General features: G+C 41.0%; 1 protein-coding gene across 3 annotated transcripts; it reads right to left on the minus strand.

The window, feature by feature from the left end:
* Nucleotides 1-2,799: 2,799 nt before the first annotated feature.
* On the minus strand, nucleotides 2,800-26,770 carry NELFA (negative elongation factor complex member A). 3 transcript variants are annotated; one of them, XR_005700988.2, is made up of 12 exons: nucleotides 25,994-26,746; nucleotides 18,776-18,947; nucleotides 17,505-17,666; nucleotides 16,507-16,596; nucleotides 14,516-14,646; nucleotides 14,270-14,339; nucleotides 13,351-13,439; nucleotides 12,116-12,227; nucleotides 9,668-9,924; nucleotides 8,557-8,656; nucleotides 6,830-7,071; nucleotides 2,800-6,622 (listed from the first exon to the last, which is right to left on the minus strand). XR_005700988.2 is itself a non-coding variant. In XM_040065100.2 (12 exons), exons 2-12 carry the CDS (start codon nucleotides 26,243-26,245, stop codon nucleotides 6,887-6,889), a joined length of 1,620 nt encoding a protein of 539 aa, XP_039921034.1. In that variant the 5' UTR covers nucleotides 26,246-26,258; nucleotides 26,373-26,746; the 3' UTR covers nucleotides 2,800-6,886. The 3 variants fall into 3 exon arrangements, 2 of the variants coding, with proteins under 2 accessions (XP_039921034.1, XP_039921036.1); XM_040065100.2 differs by having other exon boundaries at nucleotides 2,800-7,071; nucleotides 25,994-26,258; nucleotides 26,373-26,746; XM_040065102.2 differs by having other exon boundaries at nucleotides 2,800-7,071; nucleotides 25,994-26,770.
* Nucleotides 26,771-26,917: the final 147 nt, after the last annotated feature.

Raw genomic sequence — 26,917 nt, forward strand, 5'->3', positions numbered from 1 at the left:
TTGTGATTCCTACCCAAACCTGGGTGTGTGTAGAAGAGGTACCAGCTGCAGGTATCACTTGCTCCTCTGCAGACAAAAAAGCAGAAGCACTCCTGACCCCCCTGGGATGCACCACCCCACGGGCCATGTTCAGAAGCAACAGCAAATCCAGACCCCTCTTTTAGATGCAAGGTTATTCCAAGGTATATCCACTGACTGCCAAAAAACAGGACAAGTATTCAGGCTTTAAGGATGCAGGTCTAACAAGCAGTCAACAGCTTTGTGCCCAAGAGGGGGCCAAGACACTCCTACAAAAGTGAGGGGGGGGGGGGGGGGGGGGGGGAATTTCCCAAAGGAACAGGCAGGGTTTTGTGCTCTGGACGGCAAAACCTCCTCGTGAGCGAACGGCCACGCGATGGCACCACAGCGCCGGGCAGGGAACACAGCCACGCCCGGGCCGGCACCAAAACCACCGCGCCCAAAAACAGCCTTTGGGAGCCGCTCTTCCCCGAACTGCGCCGGCAGGAACCTCCGGCAGCGGTGGCTGGAGGTGGAATAACGAAACCCGCAAAAGGGAGCTGGAGGAATTTAAGTAAAAAATAAAAGTTAAGTTATTACAGTCACTTTGAAACAAAAAACCTCATTACTTTTTTTTTTTTTTTTAAAAAGTGTTTCTTCTGCACCTGGATTTAGGAGTAATAAAAAAAGAGTAGAGCTAGCCAAAGGAAAGGTGGTGAACTGCAGAAGGGAACCGATGGTTTAACCAACCATGATCATATGCAGAGACTAGAAGTTTATTTTCTCACAAACAGCATAGAACTTTTTTGTTTAGCCCCCCATCAGTTAAAAAGGTGGTCTTAAATGGATCAGTGTGTCTTGGGTGTCAGTCTGCTCTATGCACAGAGGTCAAACCCAGCTGGTGCTTTAGGCAGAACAAGTGCAGGGGGTGTTGCCTCTGCTGTTCAGGCCTGCAGCATTTGGGGGAAGGAAGAAGGAAACACCGTCCACTGAGGCACAGCATGGGTCCCCCTGGCCAACAGCTCTAGATCAATGCACGTCACAAAATTTTAGCACAAGATCAGCTTGTCCTGCCAACTCTCCTATGTCAGGTAACAGCCAATTTATAAAAACAATTTTAATTCAGAGATGAAAAGGAAAAAAGAGAAAGACTATGGACTTCAGTGACACCAAATGATGGGGCAGGCACTAGAGCCAAGCTTATGTGCTAGTGAGGGGTTCAACCAACCACTCAGAGAAACGAGTTGCTTTGTTTTCATTAAATTTCTACCAAGAAGGAATAAGTAAAGCCAAATGCTACACAGGAACCACATTCTGAGAGCCAAATAAAGGAATCTCCCCAGTTCCTCAGGAAAAGGTCACAGAATCCCAGATTGTTTTCAGTTGGAAGGGACCTTAAGGATCACCCAGTTCCAACCCCCCTGCCATTGCCAGGGACACCTTCCACCAGACCAGGTTGCTCCAAGCCTCCTCCAACCTGGCCTTGAGCAATTCCAGGGATGGTACAATGCAAGTGTCTTGAAACACAGCAGGTTCTGCAAACCTTTTACTTTTGAGAAGTCAGGTTTTGCTTCTTGCCTAATTCTCCCTTTCCTGCTCTCAGGAGAGCCTGTACACACACACGTGGCAGGGAGAGGAGTGGAGTCTGATATGTTCAAGCTCTCTGAAGGCACTCAAAATACAGGACAGCATCTGCCATGGGTTTGTCCAGGTCTGGAAGAGGTCAATATTTGGTCCATCAGTCTTAAGAGCTAGCACTAGAGTAGCATCCTAAACATTAAATCCCCTATAGCCTTGTACCAGCTAAGCCTCTCCAAAGCGTCCAGTGGCACAGAGATTGCTAAAACCAGCTGAGTCTGATTCTGCCCAGGCCAGCCTCAGCAGGCAGGTGAACTGGCACATCCCTGGTCATGTGGAGTGTATCAGGCTCCAGGAAATCTGAGCGAGCAAGTCCCCCAGGAAATAATAAATGAAGTGTGAATCTCAACCTCTCCCAAAGCTTTTGTCCCAAGCATTCTACCAGAGCGGCTGACCTGAAACAGAATTCCCTTCCTGGCTATTTGATAAGGTCAACCTGACACAGTCAGAAGTTTTTCTTCCCTATGTCTGGCACCGCCCCAGCACAGGCAAGTGGAACAGAGCCATTTCACATGGCTGCACATAGAGAAATTGGGATAAGGCCAGCCACACATCTCCACATAACACTGTAAGACAAACCTTCATGCTTATCACAGAACCAGACCCTAGGAACAGTACACAAGCATGAAAACAGTTTCTGAAAACCCACAACAAATCCCACCCTAAAAAACCACTAATCCCAAAACACACCAACCTTCTGCAGCACTCAAACTGAGAGAAGCCACCATTGCTCCAATTCAGATAAAGGCAGCGTTGAAGAACAACAGGGTTTATTGCACACTTCCACACCCCATCCATAGAACCTGGGCATGGCAGATCTTCCTCACATCATGAGATCTTGGCTGTGGCTCAAGTGCTTCAGCATAAGCACACCCACACACTGCAGACACAGCACCCAGGAATCACCAGCTTTCAGTGAACCCACACACAGAGCAAGAGCAGGTATTTCAGTAAATCTACTCACAAATACCCTAAACCAGCAAAACCAGCACTTGTCAGCTTTGAAATGCTAACTCTGAAATGCACCTATAGAAATAATGCCACAAATCTAAAAAGATACATGTTACCAGGCAATTTGGCTGTTTGGTCTCAGGCTGGTGGTACACCAACTCAGCTGTTAGTACAATGAACAACTTGGTTATTAAGAAGAGCATCAGTCCACTTCCTTAGAAAATCTAAATTTTTTATTATACATACTGTATTACACTGAAAATACGTACCCAAAGACAGAATATTTTGAATTTACATCTGTACAAAAAAAAAATCCAAACAAAAACCAATAGAAAACATACGGGCTATACTATAGATGCGACATTTTACAAAATGACAGTTTTTGTTAAAGGCACCAGATTCCCAGGGGGCTCTGGCTTAACATTTTTAGTCTTTTTTTTCCAGTCAGATCTTACTATGAAAATGTGATTCACTCTTAAATCGTGTGATGTCAAAGTCTCAAGATTCTTTTACCTAGACAAGCGGTCTGCACTTTGACACAACTTAGTGAGAGAAGCGACCAATTCCACATGGAGATGTCAAGCAACTACCAAAGGCTCCTCCCCACTCTATCCAGGATCCTAAGGTATTAAACTGAAAGGTTAAATGGCAAAGCCAGCACTGAAAATCAGATTAACCCACAAAATACCAGCCCAATACTAGAGTGTTAACTGTACTAAGCCTTAGACTGGTTTGTATGGAGATAACTACAAAGCATTAGAGTAGCAAAAGAATGAACAGAAAGATGAAATCTGTGATCAGAACTCTTGCTCAGCATCCTTCTTGGGCTCCCTTTCTTCATTACATTCATTTCACTCTTTCTGGTCCTCACAGCACACGTGGAAGAAAACGGAGCCTTCAAAAACCTGGCCCTTCGCTATAGGACAAGTTGTTGAAGAACCCTGGGTAAGATCAATGTGCTCTTTCTCCCCTAAAAACAAAGTTTGGACAGGACAGGGAAAACATGAGCCCCTTTCACTGCTTCTTTATCCAGTATTTCATACTCAAATTGAAGAAGCTAATTCATACCATGCCTAGGCTTGCATAGACAGGGGCTTCTCTACAAGCAAGGGCAGGAGAGACTGGGACATGGCCCTTGATGAGGTGCAGTTCAAGCCCAAAGTTCTTAAGTTTGGGCTTGCTATTTCCTAAAACTTCATGCTTGGACAAAGGGATGAGGAAAGAACAAAAGCAAAGCTTTAAGAAAACTCTGAATTACTTCTCTGGTCAACTCAGTACATCTGCAAGCCATTCTAGAGTAAAGAAATGCTTTTGTTTAACTTACAGCACACACTGAGCCTCACTGAATAGCTTCACATCTAAGTGACTGAATATTCAAGACAAAAAACGTCAAGGTCCAAGGCCAGATTTTGTTCTGTATGTAACAATTCCAATATATTGGAATTTCAATATTGAAGTTTTGTTGCTCTTTCTGATTTGTCTGGCATTATTCCAACTTCCAGAACACAGATTTGATTATTTTGTTCACTGAAACTCCACGTGGTTTTACTTCTTATACTGTATAATTTTAACAATGATGCAGAAGCTTCCCTTTCTTTAGGCATGTAAACACTTTCTGGATTGACAGATCAAGTCAAAGTAATGCTCTGGTGTTGAGGGTCATAGAGTGACTTTAAAAAATAATTTATTTTTGCAGTGTTAAATTGTCTCACCCTAACAAGTTAACGGAATTGAAAATATACTATAGTCCTACTTAAAATTTCCATTAATTGCCTATGCTGACTTTAGACAATGGGCCTGGAGACCAACTGCATTATGCAGCAATTACAAACAGCAGCATGGTTAAGCTTCCTACATACTACTGCACTCAAATGACTCCACTGCATTCTAGAAGGGCTTCTTGAAGAGCAGAGGGACAGCTATCTCCACCCAAAGCACAGGTCTGAAATGCAGACTTCTGTGGACCCAGAAAGTTTAGTGAGGGACCACCATTAATCTCAAGCAAGCCAAAAGTGCCACCACACAGTGGTGCACAGGTCTTGCATCAACAGGTAATAATGACAGTACATGCCCCTCAAGCCAGCCAATTTTCTAAATGCTCATTCTTAACAACTGTATCTGATACTTGCAGCTCATCTAGCAAGCAGGAACAGTTAAGACAGAAGTATCATACACGTCTACAGAAAGCTGATCATCACAAGGAAATTTTAAAATCTGAATGCAGACAACAAAAGGAATGTCACTTTTCTTTAAACCTTTCTTCTAAAAGATGAATACTTTCATATCCTATCGTTAGCCCTCAGTGTGTAACACTTTAAAACCAAATAAATTATAACCATAACACATTCTACTAAACTGCTAAAAACTAAAACTCACTACTCACTCTCACTTGTCAAGCTGTTTTCTAGCTGTTTAAAAAGAAAAGTTGGAATCAAAATTACAATCTATGTTGTTTCTGAAATGGGTAATTAAATTCTGAGGAGGACAGCCCTGATGTGACAGTTATATGTGAGCAACTTTCACACTAAAACATGCACAACACTCTGTAACAGCAGCAGTTACCATCAAATACCCTGCCCGTTACAGGAGCTAAAACATTCTGTGTATTTGCTTAAATAAAGTTAAAAAATCTACACTTTTGGTCACATCTTAAAAACACCGTAGAATACAGGGCAGGTTTTTTTAATATTATTTATACTTGCCCTGTCCTGTTGGGTAGTTTGATTGAAAAACTAAGATTAAAATGCAATAAAAATTCATCAATTAAAAAATCCCTCTAATCAAACATCTAAATGCCTTTATTAGTATACAAGTGTACTATGGGATTTGGTCTGCTTTCTTTTCAGAAAGAAGGAACAAAAAAAAAAATTTGTCCAAAAAGTTCTGCTTCAACAGAAACCTCTAATTCGGCCCCAGGTACCTTCTCAACACATCACCACTCTGCTATTCACGTTTGTATTTCTTCCTTCTAAGCAGCATTCCCAACCAAGCACAGCTCCACACACAAGTACTGGCAGAAACCAGACACTGAATCCAAGACCCCTTCAAACGATGAAGCCAAGTCTGCCAAGAAGGAATCCTGATTTTTGTACATAAGTTCTCTCAGTAAATGCCAGCTTTGTTTGTACTATTAAAGCCAGATTGCACCAGTGGTATGAACACAGTTGTAAAGACAAAAATGTGCTTCTACTAGCAGGGGACAAGGCACATTTACATGCCAGTATAATTGTGGTCACATTAGCAATTATACTGATAAAACTACACTGCTAAGAACCACAGCTACAGTCACTCAAAACTTTTTGGGTCAGGGCTTGGCCATCAAACACTTTATAACTGTTCAACCAAACATACATTAACAGTGCCTCAAGACAACAAAACTACCTCTTTACTCAGATGTGTCTCAACCATTTCTAGTGCCATTTTTAAATTAAGTTGCAATTGGTTTCAAGATGTAGTTGTTTCCCTTCTTCCAGGTAAGTTATGCTATGCAAAGGGCTTGTTATGCAAGAGCCATAGATCAATTTCTTCCCCAAAACTCACATGGCAAGAAAACTATCACTTCCAGGCAGCGACAAGCCACAGTTACTTTTATAATTTTGATGGGTTTTTTCTTCAGAAAGTTATGATACTCAGTTTCTGTCTATCTCAAATAATGCCAAATATGGATTAATTCATGCTGGGCATGTACACTGACAATACAGAGAGTTAACAAAGCTGCTCAATCTCATCCTATGACCCAAGCATAAATAAGCTAAACATACAGTGGGTACCTTTAGACACTGACATCTACCATCTGCAATAGTTATACTGCAGCTGAAATACAGAATTATCAAGCACCGACCTGTGGTGCCTCAAACATCCATTCTTACGACAGAGCTCATGATGCCAAAGAAAATGCTTTTACAATAAAGACCTGCGCCCTCAGTTAACAGTAAACCGTGAATGACTGTGCAGTAGTCTTCTCTTCTGGTACTTAGCAGTAAACTGCTCCCATCTGTAACCTTCAAGCTGTGATCTCCTTTTTCAGCATCCTGAACTGCAGGAAAACAAAAACACACCAAAAATGTCCCCCACATCAAGATCATCTTCCCCTCTTCCCAAGATTCATAAAAAAAAAACAAAGAAAGCGAGTTTGACACCATCATCTTCTGTGTTCACTGAGCTCAGTTTGAAGAGCACAGCTTCTACTCTGGAGGGTAATAAGAAATGTACACACGAATGCCATTTTGTACAGTTGACATACTCTATGAGCTGGTTGACTCTAAGCTTGATTTGGTCCAGTCTGCTGCTGCTGCATCTCTTAGGAAACATTAGTTATAGGTTTGTACTTCTTGAATCTGGTCCATTCACCAGTAGCATAGTTCATTTCAAAGACCGTGTCAACCAACATAGTGGTGCTGCCAGTGCCATCTGCCTTTGGTAAATCTTCTGTATGTTCACTAAGTTTAATTTGGATGATGTCACCTTGCTCTTGGCAAGGATTCTCTGCAGAAACAAGGAGAGAAACATGTTATACATTTCAACAGTATATTAGACAAGACAGGGGGTTCCCATGCTTAAAAAGACAACCCCAAAACAAACAACTCTCAAACCTAAAGCTGAGCAAACCATAGACAAAGATTTTCCTCCCTCCATACTCCTGAGACTGAGTTTTAAAAATAACAAAACCAGACCCCAAAAGATGAAGCTCAAGGCTAATGTAATTGGAACAAGAGGGAGTAAAGCCTGCCAGCGTCATTTCCCTCTGCCTCAAGAGTCAAAATAGAAGCCTATATTTAAATGGAGTTGGTAAACTTGAACTACCAGAGTTACTTTACTTGGGAGACATTTTGTAGTTAAATGCCTCAAGAATTTTTAGCTGTTAAGGAAGCCCAAACAGCTTCACTGAAACCACTTGTCCCAGACTTAGTTCCATGCCAGCAGAAGTTTTAAATGTTACACTTCAAGGTACTGGAATGACGCTCAAGAATATCAGTTGGCAGTAATTTATCCAGCCTTCAGAAGGTGCAGACATTATTACTGAAGGAATTTGTATTAATATATACTTTACTATATACATATATGTGAATCTATATCACACACACTTCCAAAATAATATTTTACGTTTAAAAAAAAAAGCGGTCCATGCAGATGTTAAAGTACAGCCTCCTTCTGCAATTTGAAGTAGCATTGAGTACTGAAAACACTGTCATTAATGCACCAGACTTATAGCTTAGGGATCACCCACAGTAACTCTGCCCTGGCCATCCTCGCTGATGTATTGCATTACTCCAAATGCACAAGCCACACTTAGGCTGCAGGACTCTGGTTATAAGAGTCCCCAAATACCAAATTAGAAACCAGAGCTAGTGCAGATGATGGAGTTCATTTAAGGACTCTTAAGCCCCTTCTCATCTTACATCCGATAATCTTCTAGGTAAAACAGCTTTGGTCTATCAAGGCCAATACATAACAGGATCCAGCTATGAGACAGCTTATCTCCCTGTGATTCACAGCACCAGTTGTTATCTACAGTCTCTGAGATAACAGTTGCCAGTTTCTAAAGCAAAGAATTAGCAAAGAGGTTCTGTACTACCCAACCGGTACATCAGCTGGCCACAAAAAAGTTTACATTCACTGATCCTCTAGGCAGAGCAGTAGCACCTAACAACTTTGTTCACTGCTTACCAGCTGCCATTTCTCTTCAACCCTGAGCCATGATTCTACAGTGAGTTCAGTTATCTTGTGGTCAGCAGCTGTTCTGACAGACCAGTTGACTTAGTGGAAACAGACCCTGAAGACCCATTTCCAGGTAGCTAGAACTATAATTCATATAACTCATAAAATTATGTAGAGCCCAGTGTAAAGCAATGAGTTCAGCACACACAGACAAAGCTAAAGCAATGCACTCTCATATGCACGTTTAGAAACGCTGGGCTGTATTTCAGATTTGTGTATTCAGAAGCAAGCTAAGTTAATATCAATACATGCCTCTGGATCCTGCCATGAATCCAAGTATAAGAGCCTTCTCTGGCCTCGTAACTTTGTTTGCAGTCTTGAACATTTCCTGTGCAGCATACATTTGCTCCCTCTGTAACAGACACACCAAACATCAATTCAGTTGAGAAAAAATCTGCCAACAGGGACCACATTAATACCCACAGATGAGTATAAAAGAGTAAGGTGAAAGTTTGTAGGACCTACAAAAAGTTGAAAAAAAGGCATCTTAACCTCAAGGCCTCCCCTCTGCAATACTTATACCTAACAGGCACAGCAGTGACAACTGAACTCTGGACATTGCAAAAACCACTCCACCTTCAAATCGTTACAGAAACGTGTGAGAGGCTTAATGTTTATGTTATCAATTTTGTGTCCTTTATGACCTTAGGGAAAAAAATAAAAAAAATCCAATGCTTTCTCTACAATCCAACAAACCCAGGCTTGCAATAATTTCAGAAGAGTTCTTTTCCTTTAATAAATGCAGTAGAGGTATTAAAAATAAGAAGTCACCCAGTTTGCTAAAGTTCAGATCTTGCAAGTCAGGCTTACAGATGTGCTTAGCAAAGTCTTCAGATCAGTTGCATCTTGAATTGAACCTCCAAGCATGCACATAAAAATATACCAAAGTATCAGGAATAAGAATCTTCAAGATATATCCCCACTCTCAGGCTTTGAAAAATGTGTAATGGGGGGATGAGGTGGATTAGGAATAAAATATTTTACCTTAAAACAATCTATTGGTGTATTTTCTCCAACTACAGCAACTTCAGGACAATTTTAAGCAATTTATATTATGTGCAATTGGTTGGGCAATTTCTGCTAGAAATACACCTTTCTCCCAAAATTCTATATAACGAGCAACACATTATTTTATGTAACAAACAGCATTAAGTAATGACATCTTACTGCAACATTAACACTGCACAACTGAAGATGTTGTGGATAACATTAAGACAGCAATGCTGAGCCACAAAGTATTTTTGTAAACTTTGGTTACAAAAAAGCAGCCTCAACCACTCCATGATACCAAGAAATGCCAACATATATACGACATCCAATCCACATCAAAACCATCAGTCAAAAAGAACGTGGTTTTACTTACTGTGAGAGAGAGGCTTTTCTTCGGTGGTGGCTGTTGCTGAGTTTGGGGAGCCACTTGTGGTGCCTGTGCTGCAGGGGAGATGGCAGGAGGTGTGGTGGGCGTTAGGGGTGAGGTAGGTGTAGCTGCAGGGGGATTAGAGTTACTGTTGTACATGGGTGTTCTTTGTTTGAACTGTGCAGGAAGAGTTGTAGTAGCATTTGGAGCTGCAGGCTCTTCAGTCTGTCTGTTGGTCTGCAAGGCCTCTCGTGCAGAGCCAGCTGCAAAACACCAATAAGAATAATTAAAAACATTATTATCCACCCACAGGGATTAACATCACCAGTGGCCTTTAAAGAAAACTAAAATCACTGATGATTCCATTCCACTGATGATGCCATTTAATATCCATATGAAAAAGTTAAGAGCTAATGCTCCTTCCACTCAATTATTTTTAGAAATAATTAGACAACTAGCTGTTGTCTAATTAGACAACAATTAGAATAACTAGCTGTTCAATATGAATGCACTATATTTAGCATCAAATTTGATGTTTAATTGATATCCAGTTTATTACATTGAAACTGCTATACTTTTCAGTTTATATAGCTATAACAACTGTACCCTGATCCTACCAGGATTGTTGCTGTAGTATTGCACAGAGCAAGTCCAAAAATATTTCATCAGTTTTTACCTAATGTAGCGGCAGCTTTCAAAGGAAATGCCATTAAATGCCACTGAAAATACAAATATACTTTAACAGATGTCACAAATCACTCGTCATTTAAACATAAAACTAACTCCCAGAAGTTAAAACCCCACAACTCTGACAAGAGTTAACTCTGTTCTTTCTTAAAGCTGATCCATTCACCTGCAGTAAGGAAGTTATACTATTCCAGACCTGGCTGCAGTTGGAGGCAACTCGTGAAATCACAGCAGCTTGATCATGCAAGCTACCATCTGTCCAGCCAGTGGTAATTACCTGGTTGACTCTCTATCTAAGTTCTTTTGCAGCTCTTGGACACAGGCACAGCTGCTTAAGCACCCTTCGCAAACCTCATGAGATTTAAGCTGACCTGTTCACACCTGTACACTGTGTTCACAGCAGATTAAAGGCAGATAAGGATCAGAGCTACGCTGATGCCCTTCAGATCAGACTTTAGGAAATGAGACTTCTATGGTTCTCCACCTTGGCACAGACATGGCAATGGTTTTAGTATTTTTCAGTAGATGTGAAACAACTGAGAGGATTAACATTTGCAACTATGAGTTATTCCTTATTCTTGTACAAGTTTCATTGCTGGCTTTGTCTCTTGTCAGAATAACTGACTTTCATAAAGTAATGTCTTAATTATGTAACCTCAGATTATATGAGGCTAAATCTGTGCATCTTCTGTGTGCATTTTACATCAAGGAAACAGTTTTGTGTCCATAGGAAAATCTAAATACTCCATACTCCTAAAGGAATGAGCAGAAAATTTTAAATTAGGCTTTTCCTGCTGTTGAACCAATGCCAACACTCTGGAAAATAGCACTATAGCTGCTGACACACTGATGCATTCCTTGGCTGCATTCCTTCTGGAGATGCCAATTTTCTGCCAGAGAAAGATGTGCACAGACCTTCAGAGAGATTCTGAACTGTTTTTAGGCCAAATGAATTGACTGGGTTTTGCACATGCAGATTTCTATAGTGTCTAAAATGCCACAGCTCACAAGCAAAAGTAAAAATGATGTATTAAACTGAAATTTAGTTCTGTTAATGGACTGATCTGGTAATGAATCCCAGTCACGGACATTTGCTAGCACAAACTGATACATTCTTTTAAAGACTTCATACACAGCAGGGGAAGAAAAATACAACCAAGTTGGTTAAAATAGAAGTGTAGGAAAAAAAGGACTTGTACAAACTATTTTTTACTATTAGCAATTTTCTAGAACTGAAAATAACAGCACTTTTCAAAATATGCAGGAGGTCAGCTATTATCTTTGTTATACAAAGGTATAAGAAAAATGGATGGCTTAATCCCAAACTCTGTGAAAGGTAAAATACACTTGCTTCTAGAAATAAAATTGACTTCTTAAACTGTTTTGTACATGCTAGCATGTGTGTGCATGGAATATATACTTCAGACTTAAAATTGATTACTCTTTGGGGATTACAAAAGCTGGATTTTTTTTTTTTTCCTTACAGAGTAATAGAAAAGAAAAACAAACCAGGAAAGCGTTTCACTTACTTGACTTACCTAGCAGTCCCTCTTAAAATTTAGAGCCAACAATTATTTTCTTTACTTTGGTTAAATATCTGGTTTCCCCAAACGCAAAGGCTGGAGCCTTGCAATGGATTTTATATGGCTAAGGTGGAGCTTCACTCAAGCTGAGGGACGGTAGGTTTGTAAATACAAGAGCAGCCAGACAGTAAAACTGTACAGAGTTGGAGTTATCAGGTCCCAAGAGCAAAGAAGTGTCTGTTACCTGGCTGTGTTTCAGAGCTTGGGATATAGGAGGAAGATGGCACCACACTGGGGGTAGCAGGTAAGTAACTTGTAGAAGGTAGTGCAGGCTCATTGTTCAACGAGCCGAGTTTCTACAGAAGAGAAAAGAAAGTATTAAAGCCACACCGCAAATACTCATGGGCTGTTTCTGCATTTTAAATACACCTTCAACATTAGTTTTACTAAGATATTCCTTTTGGGAACTTAACTGCAGACACCTCTGTTAGTGTTGAACAAGTTGTTAGGTAGGACTCCTAACTTTCTGCTTCAAACATTAGAAATTTGTGCAGATGGCACTCCATGAAGAATTACACTCTAGGATTAAGTAATCTGCCAGAAGAAACATGCTGTTCACCATGAGCAAGCAGAACCATGTTCATCCATGGGCATAAGGCCTACTAGGGTATCAGCCAAGAGAACACAAAGGCCTCTGGGACATAGGCAAGCAGAAGGCAGCAGTAACAAAGGCAAAAATGTCATTGCCACTGAAACAGCATGTTCTGATGTCATCTAGGATGATGAGGCTACAGAAAAAGCCTCATTTTGTACTCAATTATATATGACACTGCATACACAGCATAAAGACAGCAGCATGGCTGATGATTCCACTGCCTGATCCAGCCTTGTAAACATAACAGAGTGAGAGGAAAGAAGTTGGGGGGAATATGTCTAACACATTTAAGGTAGCCCTTACTATATAAAATATGGACATTCTGTAAAATGTGGAACTTGCTAAAACAACGATTCTCTTAGCACTCTGCAGAAAGAGAGGCAGTGACCTTCACTCCTGACTCTGGCCTACCAAGATGCACCTGTATGTTGGTCTTGGCTTGTCACACATGCCCAACAGACAGTTTCTCACCCAAAAGTAAAGGCAGGACAGAACATTCTTGAAGAACCTACATCCTGACTGAGAAAACAAAGCTGCACCATGGTTTCTAATATGCCGTATCTGAACTAGGAGGAAAAAGGCCTACACATGACTTTTCTCCCTCTCCCCGAGTGAACAACTTCTAGCAATAGGTTTCCTTTTTCTTCAGTGAAAATATAATGGAATTTTGAAAAAAAAATATGTAAATTTTTTTACATAAAGAGACATGTTTCAACAAGTAAGTAAAATACCATACAGTGTTTATGTGGTTTAGAATAGCACATGTCAAGACTATTATTTTTTTTTTGACTGGCTGGTTTTTGTTTGATTTTGCTTGGTTTTACCTGTGTAGATACAAGGCCAGCAGCATAATCTGGGGTAGCATTTTCTACTACTGTTTCTTCTTTGGCTTGTTTCTCCACAACTTCTGTATCTATTGCATAAAACCAGAAGTAAGTAAAAAAAAAATTTTCAGAAATATTGAATGTACTTTTTTAATATAGATATAAAAATGCATTTCTCAAATTATGATAAAACATACTTGATGAGGTATATGATGAAATAGTTACAGTAATCTCCAAACACAGTTTTATAATGAACCCAATAATGAACTGAACCACAATGTATAGGATACAGTAACTGAATAATCTGATACTATAAAGCATGAAAGCCCAAGCAACATTTTAATTGCAATGGTGGTTTTGTTCTGAGGTGGTATTATTTTTCCATGACAAATACAAAGAAGTTGTTTTGGGATAAATATGCTGCATAGTATATCTTCTTGATATGGCTAAGTAGGGCACTCCCCTGTCACTTACCTTAAAATCAATGCATCAGATATTATTTACTTGCTAAGATCTCTCAGTCAAAATTTCGGAGAGTGCTATGATTTTTTTCAACATTGCTTTCACCTAATTTACATGGCCATACAACCAGTAGAAGTGAGCATGGAAAATAACTCAGAAAAATTCCAGTACTGAAGCCACTCACACACCTATGGGCTGCCCAAAGCACAAGTGATTAGCTCAATCCTTTCACATGATGGAGTTTTATTACCTAGGCCAGGGCAATGGGAGTAGGAGCACTAAACAAGTGAAAATCCTCCCTTTAAAACTTGTTTGGGTTGGTTGGTATCACACCCCCTCATTTTTTAAAGTTTAGCTCAGGCTAAGCTTTAGCAAACTAAGAACAAAATGGTACAACAAATTTTGATCCTATCTGCAGGTGGACTGACAGCCTTTGTAAGTAGAATGCTGTACCAACCTAATGTCTTTCTTCTTCTCTTTGCTTCACGGCCAGCACCTACCATATCCAGCTCAGAGATATCTAGAAGCTAAAAAAAAAACCAAAAAACACAGAGAACTTAATAATCATTGTTAAATGTATGTAGTTTATCTCTAAATATCATCTTTGGCTTTTCTTCCTTTAATATATTGATTCAAATTAGCAGCAGAAATTCACTTTAGGTGAGAGAAGAGAACTGAGCAGAAAAACAAGGAGTGCACCTACCTTTACTCCTCTTTCTTTGCGCAAAGGTGTTCTTGAAGGAGGAATTGGAGTTCTGTTTCCAGAAGGACTAAAAACACTGGGTGCTGAAGTACTCCTGAAGGGAGCTTGTTTTGGTATTCCTTTGAGTGGCGCTTAGGGAAAAATAAAGAAAGCAACAACTGAAATATGTGTTTAACTGGTTATAAAAAATGCTTTACCGAGTTCTTCAGCCCTTTCCCTTCTTAATGCACACATTATCTGCCCTTTAAATTAAAATGTTTATAATGTGGAATTGGCTATAACAATACATGTCCCTCAAAGGTCAAATTAGGTTTTACTCTTCAAAGAAGGAGTAAGAGCCAATCTCTGACCAATGCTTGTAACCCCATTCTACGTGAAGTAATCAAACAGGTGCACTGCTAACAAAATCTACTTTTCCTATACACAGATGCTTTCCTTACTTGTAGAAAATAAACTCTGTACATGTAAAACAGTGTAAGACATAAATCTTTTGAATCCAATTATTGCCAAAGTCACTCTTTGATTTTCACAATCTAATTACTTGGTAAAACTGTATTTAGCCAAAAAATCTTAGCCAAGCTTCTGCAGGGCTGAGGGCTCGTGATCTGCTGCAAAGATAACTTACTGCCTCACACAGGGGTGTGAAATTCTAGAGCTGCTGTTTGCACAAGGAGGAGGATCCAGTCTGGGTCTATAGTGCAAACAGACCACCTGCTGTCTCAATACTCAGCAGCATCAGCTACACCTGCGAGCATCTGTTTTCTCCCAACGCTATGATGCTGCCCTTCTACCTCACACTTAATGCTACCACTAAACACAGCAATCTTTTAATTATTAAAAGATGTGGGATACACATACAGAGCTATCAGGTCTGAACTTCCCAAACATCTCATCATGCCCTGTAGGTTGATGACAAACCAAGAACTTCATTTTGAGCTTCAAGACTCTGTATCCCTCTAAATGGTGTACTGAAAATGTTTTCACCATAGGACAATGCTCTGACCCATGTGAGTACATTTCAGCAGAGCAAACCTCAGCAGAGGTTTCTCTAGAAAACTAAACTCCTAACTCTAAACTCCTGTTTCTAGAGGCCAACTGGCTCTAAAGACCAGATCTAAGAACTGGCTTTAGTAGTTCAACAGCTACACAGAATGCCAAGAACTAACAGTCCTTTTCTATAATGGAACAATTTTTAGTTCAAATTAGAACCAGACTTTTTGCATTTTCTGCATGAACATGAGGCCAAATTTCAGCACTCAAAGCCACATCTTAAATAACATCAACACAGAGTACATCATTGCTTCCAGCCACAACATCAAGAAATCACTCGAAGGTTCATGGCTCCGCCTCAGCATCACTGGTGGCCAGGAAAGTTATACCTGTGCAGTGACTTAAGAGTATGTAACTCATTTTAAACCCTCTTCTCACACCTTATTCGAAAAATTCAAGCAGTTCAGGAACTTCAGCAAACAGGTGAAATGCATTAATACAAAACTGAAGGATCATTCCACAGGTTTGCCGTGTAGAACTCACTGCTCAGCCTTGGCTGCAGAAAACACACTGTCCCCTCTTCTTTCTCCAGACCGAATTATACAAATATAAGATAGTTTCAGTCTACTTCACAGCATTTCAAAGAGCACAGCAGACTACTGCGATACACTCTGCTCCCTTTTGGAGCAACGTGGCTTAGTCAGGAGTTATTCCTGGAGTGATGCAAATTAAATTCCTATCAAAGTCTATAGGCATGATCTAGTTGCATACAGTTTAGAAGCATGGCAGATATACTTGCCATTTAAAAAAACCCCCACACTGTTGTTCTTTCTGACAAGACATGTGAGAAATATTTCAGTATCAGGAGAGAGGGAGGCAGAAAGGGAGAAATCTTTTGCTTCAAAAAAAATTTAAGCTTTTGTAAAAAACACAGATGATAATTTAATCCTTCATGAAGGCCACTTTATCAAGTTTTCTTTCTGAGAACTGATGAGCCATACTTGTTGTATCTATCTTCTTGACCAGTCCCCTGCCTTTGGCATGGAAAGGCACTCCTGCAGTCTTCTTGAGCTGTTGCGCAGTTTCTGTTGCTAAAAGGAAAAATGGCTTTAGTTATTCCAGAACCTGTGCTGAAAATATACAACACATTGCTTCTTACATAAAATGTTATTAACTAATACATAAAGAGATAGGAATAGCACCAAAGAATTATATTTTAATTAAAACCCTGTTAATTTCCGTTCAGTAAGCACAATATTAGGAGAAAATGAAAAATCAATATGACTAGGCAATGGACAATGTGGCCTAAGATAAAAGAAATTACCAGAATTGGCAATTTACTCCATAGAAATTTAAATAATTTTTAAAGGTTATATGACACATTATGAAAAGTTACAAATTTTGTATTTAACCAGACCAACTCAAGTTACATGCAAGAAAGCAGCAAGCTGCTGCAACAGAACAGCAGCTGCAGTAAACTATTTTAAGATCACTTAGTTCAACCAGCTACCAACACATACTTGTACACATATGCTGCCTTTTGCTAAGAGAAAACCCTCTTGGTTTCACTCAGCCATACTGAGTGAAAGAAAGCATTAATTAGCAGCTCTTGCTCCCTGCTCCAAAAGCACATGGCAAAATAAAACTGTCGTCATTTTACTTTTGTTTCAGGAGCTTTAACCAAAGTTGTCCGTCAGAAGTCTTCCCAACTGACTGTTACATATACCCAGGAGAGGACCTCTCTGTGCTTTAAAAAGCTACAGCTCTTTGTATGCCTTGAAATCTGAACAGCATTTAAATCAAGATTAGCATTTTAATGCAATCCTGGCCCGAATGACTTGCACCTGCTCTTCCACATAGCAGTCCATCCTCATCCAGGAAAACTCTTGTAACAGAACACTATAATGTCTATCACCATTCTGGAGAATAAGACTGAATATAATGAATATAAATCTTCCTTTCACCATTTAAATTGTACACAATCTGAAATACTACTTACACTTCTGCAAGAGTTCAGCTCTGAGAGTGGCACTTTTAGGTTTCCTTTTCAGCTGAAAATGTTTCACTGGGGGAGTAAGTGGCCCAGCTAGTGTTGTCAAGGCATTTTTGTTTAAGTATTGGCATTCCAACGGCAACATAGCTGAAGTTTCACATTCACTTACTGCATGAAGAGTTAACACAGCACACGGGGGTATTAGCACCTCTTTGACAGCTAATGACAAAACATTTCACAGCTACACTGTACAGGTGGTTTTAAATTTTAGATTACTTGTATAAACACCAAGAGTAATTTAGTTCCAATTATTACACAATATATAACCAGTTATTAGTATGTTTGTCTTTTCCATTAGCTTCATAAAAGCTTCCATTTTAATTATACCTAGTCAAATCATAGGTATCTTAAATATGCTACCATTGTCAAAAAAAGATAAAAGTTATTGAATTCTCAGATTCCTTAGAAATTACACATGAAAACCAAACTACTGAATGAAAATCCAAATCACAAGTGTGGACAGACAAATTATCATCTGTTTATAGAAAGAAAACAAAGTGTTTCCACCTCCAAGTCATTTAATTATTGTTCAGCTGCAATCTCCAGCCCAAGATCATGTCTGTCCAAGGATGCCTAAGGGCTTTTTCCAGACAATGTGCTAAAATAAACCTACTAAAGTAGCAGTAGTTTTGCATCACCATTTACTGTTTGAAGCAGCAACTGTGCAAGTGCCTGACCCCATATTTTCAGCTGCTGGGCAATCTGTAGCTACTTGGCCATCAGCAGCACAACTCCTCCCGCATGAGTCTCCCTCCAGCACCTATAACCCGCTGTCCAGACACTTCCAGGAGAGGCAGCCCCTGCCCAGGACAGTGCTGGTGCTCCCACACAAGACAGAGACTTGCTGTTGTCTTGGGTACCACAAATGGGACACAGAGCAACGCAGAAAAAGCCTCTACTGACCAAGCTGCAGCACAGCCTGTCTGTGATACGAATGAATCCACACAAACTTTGTGTTGCCCTTCACACTCCAGGCAATAACTGACATTAAATTCTAATGATATGTGAAAAGATAATTTAAGAAGCTACCATTCCTCAAATACCACAGTTCCCAGACCAGTAACATTCCAGGTCATGAACTGTGCTAGTTCAGAGACAAGACAGTGCTTGTTTTTGTACCTCCACTGTTAAGACAGCAAGGCTGCCTCTGAAATGACAGGTTATTCCTAAAAAAAGGCACCACATGCCTGCAATTTTCACCAACAGAAAAGGCTTACCTTTCTCTCTAAGCTCTCCTAAAATATCTTGAACATTGGGATTCTGTTCTTCAAGATCAAGGTTAAGGGAGCCAGTATCTGGAAAGGATTTTAAAATATCAGCTACCATTAAGACCCAGGGGTCTGAATCCAAGGTAGCGAGCTGGATAATTTCAGTCAGTGCCCCTTTCATCTAACAAAAAAAGAAAAAGAAAATCAACCAATTGGAAACAGTTTTAAACAAGTTATAGTTGGATTTATTTTAAAAAGACACAAACATGCACAATGTTTTACTGCTGGGGGAGGGAAGAGGGGAAACTGTTTCCACACAGTTACACATTAACTCCAGAACCAAGCAAAGAATGAACCAAGGAAAGTTTTTTATATTGCTTTTAAACAATCTAACCCAAGGTTGTTCTGAGCTTTTGGCAGCTCAAAGCTTTGTTTAGCACTGGGCATTTTTACTAAAAGCAGCAGCCAAATTTCTACATTACTGATTCCTTCTGTTTTACACTCATACTGCCTGTGGACCCACACCTTCTAATCAGTGATAGGAATATGCAAAGACAGTACAAGCTATTTAGAACAGGCATCTAAATGACGATGTGCCCCTTGCCAGCCTACAGCATAAGTATGCAGACAGATTATATCTGCATCATAATTGTCTTCAAAATATCACTTAATATTAGGCCAAAATAACCCAACCAATACTGTATCGTTTGACAAAAATAATGCATTATGGAAGTAAGCACAGCTCTCTAACATGCCCCAAGTAACAAGATTTTTCCATCTACCCAAAGTTTCAAAAAAGTCATTTTTCTATTTTGAAAAATGAAAAATAACACATGAAAACAAATTTAAGTATCACTGTAATAGTATTTTTTTTATTACTGACCAACATATATGTTGGCAGTATGACATGAAAATCCAGGTAAGTACAGTCAGGGGTTTACTTCATTCACAAGTAAGGATAAACCCCCAAAGACTGAACACTATTTTTTCCTAAGTAAATTTTCATGTAAGCACGAGAGCATTAGCTTCAGAGAACGGAGATGTTTGAGATATTCTGTGTGTCTAACAAGCCACAGAACACAACAGTAAAATTACATTAAATTACATAAAGTAGTTTGGTACCCAACTGCATTGTATTAACACTGAAGAATGTACAAGCAAGTATAAGGAAATACATGAATTTTGACTTTTCACCACCCATCATGGCACATATAGCTTAGTTACAGTCATCATGTTTCTGAATACAGGAAGACAAGCAAAAGACTCATCTTCACCTTTTTGCTGTATTTCTTTCCCTTTATTTAAAGCACTCTTACATAAAAAGGTTTAATAAAATAAGCTTACTCTATGCATAAAACTCTAAATACAAGAAATAAAAGTTAAATTTCTACTCCCCATTCCTCTCCCATCCACTTTTAAACCTCAGAGGCAAACAAACATTGACATTTCTCAATTCCTTTCATCCACACGATGTTACTGCCCTCTCACTTTGGAAGGGTTTACAAGTCCACTGCAGAGCCAGTTTGTCCTTTACCCCCTGAATGTTTGAGGGATCACACATTACGCGCTTGTGAAACAAACTGCTTCAGTCCATCTGACCCAAAATGAGCATCCCTGTAGCTTTAAGCTCAACCAGCTCCTTGGAGTGACTGACTGCAGTCACACAAACACCAGAACCACAAAGGGGAGCAGGAAGAAGACACTACACGGGTCAGTTCCCATCTTCAGCAGTGCCATTGATTTGTTTTGGATTAAACTGAGCACATAGCCAGGAACACACACTGTTTAATGTGCTGTCAGATTTAACCAATTGCTTACCAAGTGAAAAGAATCAATTTCTGAGGTTCTAGTCTTTGCTGTTCTCCATTGCTCATTTCTTCCTCAGTAAACGTAACCCCAACAGAACCTCCACACACTTGTCCATCTCTCTATTCTAACCCTAAACTCTTTAACAGAAGTCACTTCTACAGTGGATGAGGAGGACTGTGAACAATATCAAAGCAAAGCCTTTTGTTCTCTTACTTAGCCTAAAGGAATCAAGGTACTGATTTACACAAAACACCTGGAAACCTAAAGCATCCCAGAAGAGCTGATGAACTCATAGCTTTTACAAGCTCTTCTGTGGACACCACTAATGCAGGTAATTGTACAGAATATCATTTCCTTCATCAAAGCCAGACAATAGCTAGACGAAAAACGTCTCTCGCGTCTTCACAATTTACCTTTCATATCTACTTCACAAAACTATTTGTACCAAAAATTCACGGATCTACATGCCTACACTACAAAAGTTCCTGCAGAGCTCTGGTCTGGGCATGTTGTATCCCCCCTGCTCTCAGGTCTAAAGTTCAGGCAGCCTATTTATGCCAAAACCCACTGCTTTACAAGCTTTTGGTTCCTTCAAGAAAGGAGCCCAGAAACAATTTGTTTGCCTAGCACTGGGCAAATAACATTATCACAAGGCTTCATGACAGAAAGAACATGGTGGGAGAACAGTCACTGTCATGCACAGCGAAGCAAAGCACACTAACAAGTACTGTGAGCTAACCAGAGACCTTGCCTGAATATGGCTTTGCATTTAACAAGCCTGGATTCAAGTTTTGACTCAGGTTCATCTTTAAATGGCAATTTAAATATATGTTCCCACTTCACTGGCAGCTGAAAAGAAATAGTTCATTTATGGTTTGAGAATGCATGAAATGCAACTCAACAGGGAATCCTACATGCAGTTTTCCTGTTACTTTACAGGGCACAGTAATCACAAATTCTTAAATTGTCTACGATTGCAACACCAGCTCCGTAAGACTCCCATCAGCTCCAACCAGCATCTTAAGCATGAATGTCAAGATCTGATGTAACACGTTCCAGGGTCTTTCTCATCTAAAACTTAAGGATCTGAAGTATTTTTCTCAGCCTGCTAGCACACAAGAAAAAGCCAGGCCATGACTAGAAAGATCTAGCGAGCAGTGATCAGACAGTGTGGGAAGTGTCTGGGAACAGAGACAAAGGCAGATTAATAATGGCTGTGCAGGAAGGACAAACAGGACTGTGGGAAGGTATAAAAAAGGAAATGTTACTAGTAACATACAACATGACAGCTCCAAGTAGACTACTTGCTAAGAATTCACATTTATTTACTTTATACTCTGCCTAAATTAATGTGTATGACAATACTTTTAGACAACTGCATCAATGGTTGGGTAATAAACCAAATGAAGCTTTAATCCTTCTGAAGTGATAGAAAAGATGGTATTTTAATAGGTAGCTGCATCATTATAGAGCATTTTCATTAAACTAAAAGCACTGGATTGAAAACACAACACAATACAAAATATTTACAGAATACAAACCCAGGATGGGTCAATACCACTACTGTACGTGGTTTTCATTTTAATCATGAAAAAGAGATGAAGTGGCCAAGAGAAATATTGAATTAAAATATACCATTTTACATCACAAAATAATTATGAACTTTAAGTGCAGGCCAGAGAGGTGCACAACAGCCTGTGTGTTCTCAATACAGAGGGTAATGCAAGTGTCCCCTCTTACTCATTTGCACCCATGCTCCACAATTCCCACTTCCTTGCACAGATGGCTCCTGGTGCACATAAGCCAGTACAAAGAAACAGTTTTGATTTCTACTGCAATAAACGGGCAGGTCCCTGCTGGGACAGGGATGTTCCTCTCAAGATAATTCAGAGAGAACAGAAGTACAGTCTTTGTTCCAGACTTGGTTGTAACATCACAGTCTAACCCTGAACAAAATTAAACATTGGCATAAAAAGAAAGCTTGCACTTGCCATTGTGAATCAGGTTAACAAGAATATGCAAAATAAACAGAAATAACAGTTCTGCCTAATTCACAACTGAAACTCTGGTCAGCACTACACTGAACTTTAAGCATCATTTCAAATAAGTGCAATTATCTAGAAAAAAATTAGCAGATGAAAAGCCGTAAGATTCAAAAGGTTGCATGTTTTGCCCAGAGAACTACAGTGGGAAAGGAATTTTTGATAACTGCCTACAAAACACAACTTAAAATGAAAATGAGAGCAAATTATTCTTATTAGTCAGCAGGAACAAACATGCAGTAATGAGGTTCACAGCATGATAAAAAAATTAGGTTTATTACCTGTCCCCCATGAGAGTATTATGAGGATTAAGTCACTTATATCTATATAGTATTTGGGGTGTTGAATGAAAACGTTATGAAAACTGAAAGATATTACATATAAGGATAAAACCACTTAAGTGAGCTTTCAAGAGAGCTCACTGAAGATTCACTAGTCTAGACTAAAGCTTTCACAGAGATTTAGAAAGGACCAGGAGCAATTAAATACTTTCTAAACCAAATACCACTAGTTTCCTTGATTCCCACATTGCATTTTACTCAAATGTCTCTTCCCAAGTGGTTTCTGTGTTATTCTAAGCTTTTGTGAAAATGCTACAATATATAAAACAGAAAAAAAAATTTGAAGAGAAAATAACTCAGTTGAATCTGTTATCTAGAGATGGGAATATCTTTTAACATGTAACATATCCTGTAGCTGCTGTTGAGATTCCCAAAGCTTTACAAAGCTGATGCAATACATTTTCCAATACAATTAAGCTTCCAAATGCCAGCTCGGTGCTTCTCGCACATGATCGATACAGACTGCCACATGGTGTGGGAAGGACATATGACTTTACAAAGAGAATAATTACGTACTCCCATAGTTAAGATAAATCACTTTCAGACACAGGGGTGATTTGCAAGTGACAAATTCACTTCCAGGCAGCTACAGCTACCCTGTCCTGGCAGGAAGGCACTGCTTCCAGGACTCCCCAGCACACAAGCAAAGGCTGCTGCAGAGATGTGCACAGCACAGCCATTCTGGACACAGACATATTTATCTAGTTTCTGGATATTGTGTGCAAGGTACTCCATGCCAATTAAAACATCAAAATTCTTGATAGTGAGTTAGATGACAAATCTGCACAATTAAAAGTATCTTAGCAAACTAACCACAAATGATGGGCATCTGGTAAGACAACAGCCTTTTCTGTCAGCAGTTTGGTTATATCAGCTATTTTTACCATCTACAGAAGGAAGCCTGTAATGATAATAGCAGGCCTACCAGCAATGTTAGGGGTTTCTGCCTCAGGAGTTTTTCTATTTTTAACTTCTTTTTTAAGCCCCTTCTCCCAGTTTAAAGGAAAAAAAAAAAAAAAAAATCACATGTTCCTGAAATAATTAAAGATGCTAAGGGTAGATCTCAATCAAGTATCATCAGTTTACAATGGAAGATTAAACTTCTGACTAAATTAATGAACCAAACTGAAAAATGCCACAATATTTTGTTACAGTAGTAACAAGAGCTTTACGTTTGGAACACAACTGATCACTTTAAGTACACAGTAAAAGGCACACTGACTGACTTGCTTTTCTCTACATACACTTTATCTCCACGGCTAACACAAGCACAGATCCAGGAAAGCTGCTGGCTGCCATCTTTCTCCGGTTTGGTTTAAAGCATTCACCCAGTGAACACTCTTGAAGCATTTCAACAAATTATTTCAGTTTTCTTGAATGCTGCTCCCTTAAAGAGCTGCCATGAGCACTATTTATGAAGGTCCTTAAGCTTTTTGAAGCTCTTTCCAATCTAAAAACACCACTGATTTTTCTAAACACTGCAACAATAATTTCTTCCAGGATACTTGGATTTTCACACTAAGTTCACAAGAATTTTGCAAACTCACTAGTTCACACGAGCTCCCATCCCCCCTTTCTGGCCTTGATTATTTTGTTTGCCAGAACACGACCCCATTTATCACACGCAAGGATGACAGCTTGTTCACTGGACAGGCACTAAACATGAACATTATGTTTTAAAAACTAGCATAAACATGCTGAACAAGATTTTTTTCTTTTTAAGTGACATCAGTGTAACAGTGAAGAATCATACAGATGCATGTGGCAAGACAAACACTGACATACACTGAACTATTGCTTAAAGGTGATGCTTGGCCATTTTCAGCCTAGAAGTGCACAAAAGCTGAGCAGACAACAATTCAAGGTACATACCACACCCTGCCTGGCATATATGTATATTAAGCTTAAGAAGCAGCTGTGTCTTAGCCAAGGAGACTGGTGAAAGCACAGCTGAGGATACTCTACACAGGAAGGTGAAAACTAACTACACACCACTTCTACAATTATTACCAGGAAATACTACTTTACATGATGGAAGAAGGAGAGGAATTCCTCCAATCTGAAGAAACTTAAGATTTCCAGACATTCTCCAGCTCTTGCCCCAAATATCAATAGCTGCCTGCTGGTGAGGATAAGCCAGGTGCAGATGAGGTATGGTCCAAGGCCAAGTGAAAAAGCCTGCAGAGGCAGGTCAGACTCGAGCCAGCCAGTTTATTAGCTGGGGTAGGACAGAGGAAAGCACCAGCTGTTCCCAGAAAGGTATAAAGAGAGGCAAACAAAAAGCATGGCAATTTTCCCCAATCAAGACCTGACTGCAGGAGGATGGAAAAAAGCATTGCTCAGTGCAGACCCCAGATCTTCCACTCCCAAAGTTTCAGCACTTGCTGCTGTCCTTCCTAAAGCCGAGATGCTCGACTTGTGACACCTACACAGCTGCCGGTACTAAGGAAGGAGTGGAGGAAGTTGAGCACACACACAACTGCTCCTAAACGAGCCTGCCTCTATCCTAGTCCTCGCATAGCCATAGTCTCAGGAAAGCCCTGCCCTAAAAGGCACCCAAAACACAGCCCTGTGGGCCACACAATGGGTTTAATGTTCAAATGCTTTCAAAAGACTAGTGCCAACCAGGGGATCCCCGAAGAGCAGGAAGAGGAGGAGCAGCAAAGCTCCCACTCCACTCGCTCCCTTATCACGGGCAATCTCGGCGCTTTTCCTCACAACGAGGACCGAGTCGGAAAACCTTCTTCACTTACTCCTGCCCTTCCAAGGAAGGCTGCGAGGGAGAGGCGGGGATGGCTGTGGGGACCAGCCCTACTACACGCCCCTGCCCTGAGGGGCTGCGGCCGCTCGGCTTCGCCCCGCGGGCAGCCCGGGGTCCCCCCTTCCCCGCAGCCTCCGTGTGGGGGAAAAAAAAAAGGGCGGGCGGGGGAGGTGGTGCTGGCACTGCCCCCCCTTCTCCCCTCACGCCATCTGCGACCTCTCCCCCTCACACAGATGCGCGCCCCGCTTAGCTACAAGTCCCACCCGGCTCTCACCTCATCCACCGCCCGGCGGGGCAGGTGCAGCATCCCCAAGAGTAGCTTAAGCTTGACGGCCGAGGAAAGGCCGTGGAAACAGAGGCGAATGTTGTCGATGACCGAGGCCGTGAGCAGCGAGGCGATGCTCGGCGGCGCCCACAGCTCGTCCGTGGAGCCCAGTTTGTTGTGCAGCCACAGGCCGGTGTCGCTCTCCCGCATCGACGCCATCTTGGGAGCGGGGCGAAAAAAGAGGGGATTCTCGACGGGCATTTTATGAAGGCACCTAAAGGGAGGAAGGGAGGGGGTGAGGACCCCTGCGGCTCGCCGTCTCGTTCGTAAGCCAAAATGGCGGCGCCCAATGAGGTTCCGCTTGCGAAGGCGGAGGCTCTGCCGTAACCTAAAATGGCGGCGCCCGGGAGGCGAAATGCAATAAGGCGTTTCTCATGTCTCGGCCAAATGCAAAATGGCGGCCGCCACAGCTTTTAGTCCGTACTGCAAGATGGCGTCGCGTCACTGTCGAGGAGCTCCTCCGTCAGCCCCAAGTCATTGTCCCTCACAGTCCGCCCTGACTCCTCCTAGGCAGAAATGAGAGGAGGACAGCGAGCGGGCCGCCGAGGTGGGGGGGCTCGGCAGGGCTGGGAGGCAGGGCTTCCTGCCCGGGGTGGGTTGGGCCCCGCGCCTCCAGCGCAGCGCTTCCCGGAGCACCACGTCTCCATCCCTCACAGCTCCCCAGGCCGGGCCCTCCGTTCCCTGCGCGCCTCTCCCGCCTTGTGTTCCCACCCAGGGCCGCTCCCTGGCGCTAATGTCCCCCTAAAGTGCTTTAAGCTGGGGCTGCGGCTCCCTTGAGGGGGCGGGGCTTAGAACGCCGGCCGAGGCGCTGCCTCTGGCGGGCCGAGGCTCTCCTCCATGATTTTCCCCGGCGGTTGGCGTGCCGGGTGCTTC

Source organism: Hirundo rustica, chromosome 5, assembly GCF_015227805.2.
Source record: "Hirundo rustica isolate bHirRus1 chromosome 5, bHirRus1.pri.v3, whole genome shotgun sequence".
NCBI classification, from domain to species: domain Eukaryota; kingdom Metazoa; phylum Chordata; class Aves; order Passeriformes; family Hirundinidae; genus Hirundo; species Hirundo rustica.

What these genes read in the sequence shown, in the direction of transcription:
- NELFA (XM_040065102.2), bottom strand. Translation starts at nt 26,245, where the DNA reads ATGCCCGTCGAGAATCCCCTCTTTTTTCGCCCCGCTCCCAAGATGGCG. An exon ending in AGGAGAGCTTAGAGAGAAAG is followed by an intron (nt 17,667 to 18,775) that starts GTAAGCCTTTTC and finishes CTCTTCATGCAG; the next exon opens with TAAGTGAATGTGAAACTTCA. An exon ending in ATTCATGGCAGGATCCAGAG is followed by an intron (nt 7,072 to 8,556) that starts GCATGTATTGAT and finishes TTGTTTCTGCAG; the next exon opens with AGAATCCTTGCCAAGAGCAA.